Below are 6,939 nucleotides of genomic sequence, written 5' to 3'. Positions count from 1 at the left end.
TCTCTCTCTCTCTCTCTCTCTCTCTCTCTCTCTCTCTCGCTCTTTCTGTCTCTGTCTCTGTCTCTCTTTCTGTCCATATATACATATATGTGTTATATATTGATAATGTTAATGTGTTAGACACATCTCTCTTTAAACGGAAAACGTCAGAAAATAAACTTCAACGATCTATCTTCAAATATCCTATTACTATTTTTCGAAACTATGCTTGTTATGCGCGAATTTTTCTGTCGATGGTGCAATCAACATATTTTCTCTCTCTCTCTCTCTCTTTCACTATCTTTTCCGTCTTCTGGTACTTTCCTTTTACATCTATCTCTATCTATATCTCTCTTCTTCTTCTTCTTCTTCCTTTTCGTTGGAATTCGTCCATTATTGGAGAGACATGTTATAATAAATATAAAAATGTATTCAATGATTCTGCTTAAACCGAGAATTTTCTATCTTGTCACTTACATATGTTTCTATCTCTTTCTCTCTCTCTCTCTCTCTCTCTCCATCCCTCCATCTCTCTCTCTCTCTCTATCTTTCCCTCCCTCTCTCTCTCCCACTGTCTCTGTCTCTCTCTCTCTCTCTCGATCTCGATCTTGTTCTATCTATCTGTCTCTTTTTACCCCCACTTTACTTCTTTATTACTAATCGTTGCTGCTGCCGTTTATTTTTCACTCGTCGTTGGTAATAGGAAAAGGACAACGTATCTTTTCAGTTATTATTATTATTATTATTATTATTATTATTACTATTATTATTTTTTATGATTATTATTATATTTTTAATATTATTAGTATTAATATTTTATTTTGTTTAAAATTGTTTTTGTTTTCTTCTTCTACTTCTTTGCTACTATCTTTTCCCGATATTACGTTGTCCTTAAGCCGATCATACAAAAGACGAATTAAATGATACGTAAGAGAAACGTAAGAGAGAGAGAGAGAGAGAGAGAGAAGAGAGAAGAGAGACGGACAGACAGACAGACAGACAGACAGAGATAGAAAAAAAACTGATGTATAAATACAGTTATAAAAGTAAAAGAAAAAAAAAAACTAAGTAATATGAATATCAACATATGTGTGATTCCATTTATGAACTATTACGAATCCTTATTTTTCTTCTCTTTTTTCTTTATTTTTTTTTTTTACCTTACTTATATATTTTTCTACCTATTTTTATATTATTTCATCTTTTTTTTTCCATACAAACATTTGTCATATCATGTCCTGCAATTGCAACGCGAGCACAAACAAGAATTAATTAATTTCATTATATATATATATATATATATATATGTAATATATTTTTTTTTTTGTATTTTGTTAATTTTTTGAGAGAAATTGCAAAAGATTAATGCACTTGTATTTCAAATGAAAATATCTGCAATGAAAGGAAAAGAAAAATAATTAATTAGAGAGAAAGAGAAGAAGAAGAAAAAAAAGAAATTAGAAATCAGCTGGTTAACAAAATGGTTAACGTTCTTCGTTTGCTTTTTTCTCATGACGCGACAATTTTATATTATGCGACATTTTAAATAAGTTTCACGAGCTCGAAACAATGGTGGACAGTGCTTCTTCGAGTGATGAGAAAAATGCAAGAAATCTTTTCTTATAACGATTCTTCTCGTTTTTCTCTTTTTTATCTCTCCATTATATTTTTCTAGTATATTTCTCTTTCTTTTATATTTTTATTTTATTTTTCGTCTTATATATACAATTAGTCGTCACTATTTGTATTGTCGTCTATCAAATGGACTTTTTCTTATTGACTGTACTGATAAGTTTAAATGGCTTATCGGTACACGTAATCTTGCATCTTGCATCAGTTATTTGAGTTAAAATTTTAGCTCTTTCTTTTTTATGTTAATTCTTTCCTATTTCCTTATGTTTTCTTTTCGTTAAATACACATATGTTATCGTTAATAATAGTTTAATTATTTTTTATTTATTTATTTATTTTTATTTGTATATTTTTTAAATTATAAAAAGTATGAGTGTTCAACGTTGAACTATTATAGCTTGATCTTGAACTATTAGTTTATTAGTTTTAATTGAATGGAAGTATTGACTTATTTCGAAATTGTTTGCAAAACATTAATATGAAATTAGAATTTAATTGAATCCATTAATATTTTTCTTTACTTATGTGAGAATATTTGTATAGTTAATTATTGAATATTGACTTTGAATAATAACTGATTGATTCTTAATATGAAAACTCTTACACATTGTGTTATTAATTTTATGATACACAGATTATAAATACCGCTTATCAATCACGAATTTTTCTTAGGAAATGCATTAATTTTTCCAACTATTGATATATATTATTGTATCTTATTATTTGACATAGTTTTTATGTAAGATATTATTATTGAATTAAAATATCTCTTTATTTGGGATTTAGGAACCCAAAGATTTGAGAGAACCAGCTCATCATGCGAGGAGACCAATGAATGCATTCTTAATATTTTGTAAACGCCATAGAGGATCGGTTAGATCTGGTTTTCCACATTTAGAAAATCGTGCAGTTACCAGAGTTCTTGGAGAATGGTGGGCAACTCTTAATCCGGATCAAAAACGTACCTATAAGAATTTAGCACAGGAGGTAAATATTTCTGACAATTTTATTATTTATAAACGATTACAAATATATTTATGTTATATACTTTCTTTTATATTATATAAATAAATTTAATAATACAATTTAGAGATAAATGTTTTACGCATGGTTATTAATATTAATATTGCTACTATAATTTTAGTACAAAGATGCCTTCTTAAAAGCAAACCCTGATTTCAAATGGTACAAGTTACCAGCTCCTCCTTTACGTACTCTGACTACAAGACCTACGAATAAAAAACAAGAAGTAGGGAATGTGGACCAGACTACGGATAGTGTCAAATCCGAATACGAGTCTTCCGATTATATTAATTCAGATAATAAAGACAGTCAAGCTATACAGCCAGGCAAGCTAGCTGACGAATCTCAAATTGGTGGCCTTAGCTCTCTTTTTACTCCGCAAAAGGTGCAATTAATAGATGAGCAAATAACGATTCAAAATGATGTTCCTGAATTGAAAGATGTTACAGCACCTAAACCTCCTAAAAAGAGAAACCCAGAGTTGATTCTTGCTCTTGAACACAAAAACGAATGTAAAGTTGATCTTTTTAATGAGAAAAAAAGGAAACATCCTGAATCCAATAACAATGATCAACATACAATGGTATTAATTAGATTATTTATTTAGTTATGCTGATTAACGTTGCTTTAGATGAAATTTTATATTTTGCATATTCCTTTTTGAAAAATCATAAAATTATTGAACTTTACAGTATATAGAAAATGATAAAACAATAACCAACTCGTTCCTGGACTCAAATGCTAATTCTGAAGAAAATAATTATAGAGGTGAAAGAACGTGTAAAGGATTACGGTATCAAAAGTTTTTAGCTGAACAAATTAGGCACATTGGACCATCTGGACAAAATAATAAACGAAAGAAGTCAACTACGTCGTCGTTGTCATATAGGTATAAAGTTGCATTCATGTAACATTGTTATAATAGTAATATAACAGTAATAATAATTTTCTAATTGAAATTATTCACATTATTAGTCCCGAGGAGCAATTAAATGAAAGAAGAAATTCCATATCTTCCAATGTTAGTGAAAAAACTGATTCTTTGAGTAGCGAAGGTGGAAATAGTTCACGTGGTGAATTAGAACATTTAGTAGAAAGGTAAAATTTGTAATCTAAAAATCCCCATATATTGTTGGGAATTATTCGTAATATTAAAATAACGTTAGAATTTAATTAAAGTGCTGAAGGAAATTTGGAAGCTTCTAAGCCAGAAGAAACAGAAACAGAAGGCGCAGAAAGCGATTTGGATTTTGGACCTTGGACAACACGTAAAAGATTTCGTGCTGAGTAAGTTTGATCAAATAAAACAATTATAATTCTGTTATTTTCTTTGTGAGAGATAAATAAAAATCATAGTAATAGAATAGATCTAATTTCTAACGTATTATTGTTTTTACACATAGGGATTTTAATTTGGAAAAAAAGATTGAAGCTTTACCTTCCTTAAGTTTAGAAGAATTTCAAGAAAAGAAAAAGCTACAGCGTATAAACAAGAAAAAAGTTTTGCAAAAGTTAAATACAAATAAATGGTGCCATGATAATTCCAATAGCGGTCAATCTAATAGACAAAATAATAAAAATAGATTGTATGCTACAAATGAAATTCTAGAAGATGGTGAAAAGTCGCATTTGGTAGGAAGTCAGAAGAGAAAAGCACGAAAGCAAAGTATTACTCGTAATGCAGCAGCAACGATAACGACGACAACTATTATTTCTAATATGCCTGGAAATCAAGAAATAAATAAGAGTAAGTACGATTTAATAAAAATAATATCGTACATTCGGTAATATTATAATAACAATAATAAAAGCTCCAATTAATTAATTGAAAAATATTCGTATTCAAAACTTTCATTATCAACGATCGTAAATTTTCTTTTTTATTTCTATTTTTCTTACATTTTCTATGCTGTCTTATTATTTTGATCAATTACGATATTAGTAAAGAAAATTTCTCTAAGAATTCAAATACTCTTATTGTCTTTACTTCTACTTTACTGATATAATATAAGATATAACATATACACAACATATTTATCACGTTTATCAACAAAAAGAAAAGACAAGAAAAGAAAGGGAGCGATTTAATTAATCACAAAAAATATGATTCATATTCTAAATTTTTTTAGATTTTTATCTTGTTCTCATATTTACTTCATATACATATTTGATATATATATATATTTATGCTCTCTTCCTCCGACATAAACTGTTTTTTAGTTAGATATAGAATTTAATTATTTCTACAAATATTGATAGCATGGTGTGCATCACCGGACCTGGAAGCATTGGCATGTCTTGCAGCGGTTGCCGCCAATAGAACAAAACTTACCAAAAATAATGATTAACTATTAAACCCGCAGTCATGCATAAGTCAAATATTTGTGCTACATGGAGCAAGGTGTTATTAAATTTTATCATCGATATAATTTACTATCACCGCAGGATTATTCAAGTTTCTGATATAAGTGCTATTATCATAAAAAAGAAAAAAAAAAAAAACAAACAAAATAAGAAAAAAGAAAATATCAGAATATTTTTAACGTGATCATTATTATTAATATTATGGTTATTATTATTATTATTAATTATTAATTATTATTATTGTTACTATTTTAAAATATTCATTACTCAAATTATTCTCTTATTAACATAACACAACCACTATAATTATTGAAAATTTTAATCACCTAAATGTATAGAGAAAAAAAAATAACTTCTTTAATTCCATTAAATTGCTCCATTACTATAATATATATATAGTGGTTGAATTAGATAATGTTTTTCACATATATAGTTTTAAATGAAACAACAAAAAGGAGTAATTATGTTACATTCATATTTTATAAGAAGAAAAATATTCTTTTTAAATATTTCGCGTGTTTTGTTTTGTTTATATCATTTTTAGTTGGCACGTAACTATTCTATATTAGTTGTATAACGTTTCACGTTTATTATTCTTTCATTGGGAAATATTTTGATAACGTTATAAAAAAAAAGTTACGTTGATGAGGCATTTACGGATGATGAAAGTAAATGCGACAATTTTTATTCACGTTTCATATAATAAGATTCTTATAAATTTTATTACAAAAAGAAAATGACATATATATATATATACATATATAGCTGTATAAAATTGTATCAATAGAATATAAGCGAGGATATATCGTAATATGTTGCCTTTAAAAGAAAAAGAAAGAAAAAAAATCCTCGGTTTATATATATATATATATATATATATATATTATATCATAACATAAAATATGATAAGTTGTATAAAACCGGGACAGATACAGACGAGACTTTTTATGTATGTACCTAAGCTGACTGAAGTATAGTACTGACTTATTGTTAGAATAAAATTTGAATAATGATGCTATTTTTCTTATATGGCGAATTAAGATGAAGAACGAAAGAAAAATCTATCAAAAGATAAGAATTTAGTATATAAATATAATATATATAAATATTTTCTCACGTCGTTGAATAATTTTGAATAATAATAATAATAACAACAACAACAACCAACAAGAGTAGCAACGTAACGGGGCACAATCGTTGCTTTTTTTCAAATTTTATCTTTCATCTATTATATTTTATTATTATTATTATTCTATTCTTTAATTTTTTAAACGATTACTTTCCCCATTAGATTTTCTTTACGTTACTGTAAAAGTAAGATGTATATAGGAATAGGTACAGTATTATGGAAAAAATATCGATAAAAGAAAGAAAGAAAGAAAAAGAAAAAAAGATATTCTTCATGACCTGGACATCAAAAATCGATGTAATCAAATTAAATATACATACATATATATATATATGTGTATATATATATATATATATATATATATATATATATACACACGATATAAAATATAATAAATCTCTTTACATGTGTGTATAGACACGTGTACATGTAAATATACATGCTCGATAACATGAATGGTTGAGTATCAAACGCAGAAAATATTGAAATTTTTAAATGTGTAATAAATATATCTGCGATATCTAGAACATGTACATATGCATGTAGGCGTGCGATTAAATAATAAGACTACTTACGTATATACTTATATATATATATATATACACACACACATACATTTATATATATATTACATATTTATAATATTTATATCGACTAATTATTATTATATTATATTTAATGTTATGGCCATGAAAATACGACTCTGTGCTTTGTTGGAGAAAGTAAGAGATTCGTCTGTGATTTTGGCTAGAGAAATTTTTATATTTTATATTTTTCTATTGTGTTTCTCTCTCTCTCTCTCTCTCTCTCTT

At 26.9% G+C, this 6,939-nt stretch overlaps 1 protein-coding gene across 1 annotated transcript in view; it reads left to right on the top strand.

The window, feature by feature from the left end:
* The window catches only part of LOC106790334 (putative transcription factor SOX-15), a 6,751-nt gene extending 1,626 nt beyond the window's left edge, over positions 1–5,125 (top strand). Inside the window, exons 2-8 of the mRNA XM_014755147.1 lie at positions 2,398–2,598; positions 2,756–3,217; positions 3,327–3,523; positions 3,610–3,732; positions 3,814–3,921; positions 4,038–4,381; positions 4,894–5,125. Coding sequence (XP_014610633.1) covers positions 2,398–2,598; positions 2,756–3,217; positions 3,327–3,523; positions 3,610–3,732; positions 3,814–3,921; positions 4,038–4,381; positions 4,894–4,982 — 1,524 coding nt within the window. The 3' untranslated portion in view covers positions 4,983–5,125. The remainder of the gene's footprint in view (positions 1–2,397; positions 2,599–2,755; positions 3,218–3,326; positions 3,524–3,609; positions 3,733–3,813; positions 3,922–4,037; positions 4,382–4,893) is intronic.
* The last annotated feature ends 1,814 nt before the right edge of the window (positions 5,126–6,939 follow it).

This window comes from Polistes canadensis, unplaced genomic scaffold (genome assembly GCF_001313835.1).
Source record: "Polistes canadensis isolate GaletaPanama2010 unplaced genomic scaffold, ASM131383v1 scaffold_230, whole genome shotgun sequence".
NCBI lineage: Eukaryota > Metazoa > Arthropoda > Insecta > Hymenoptera > Vespidae > Polistes > Polistes canadensis.
The sequence above is the reverse complement of the archived record's forward strand: the minus strand, read 5'-3'. Positions and strand labels throughout refer to the sequence as shown.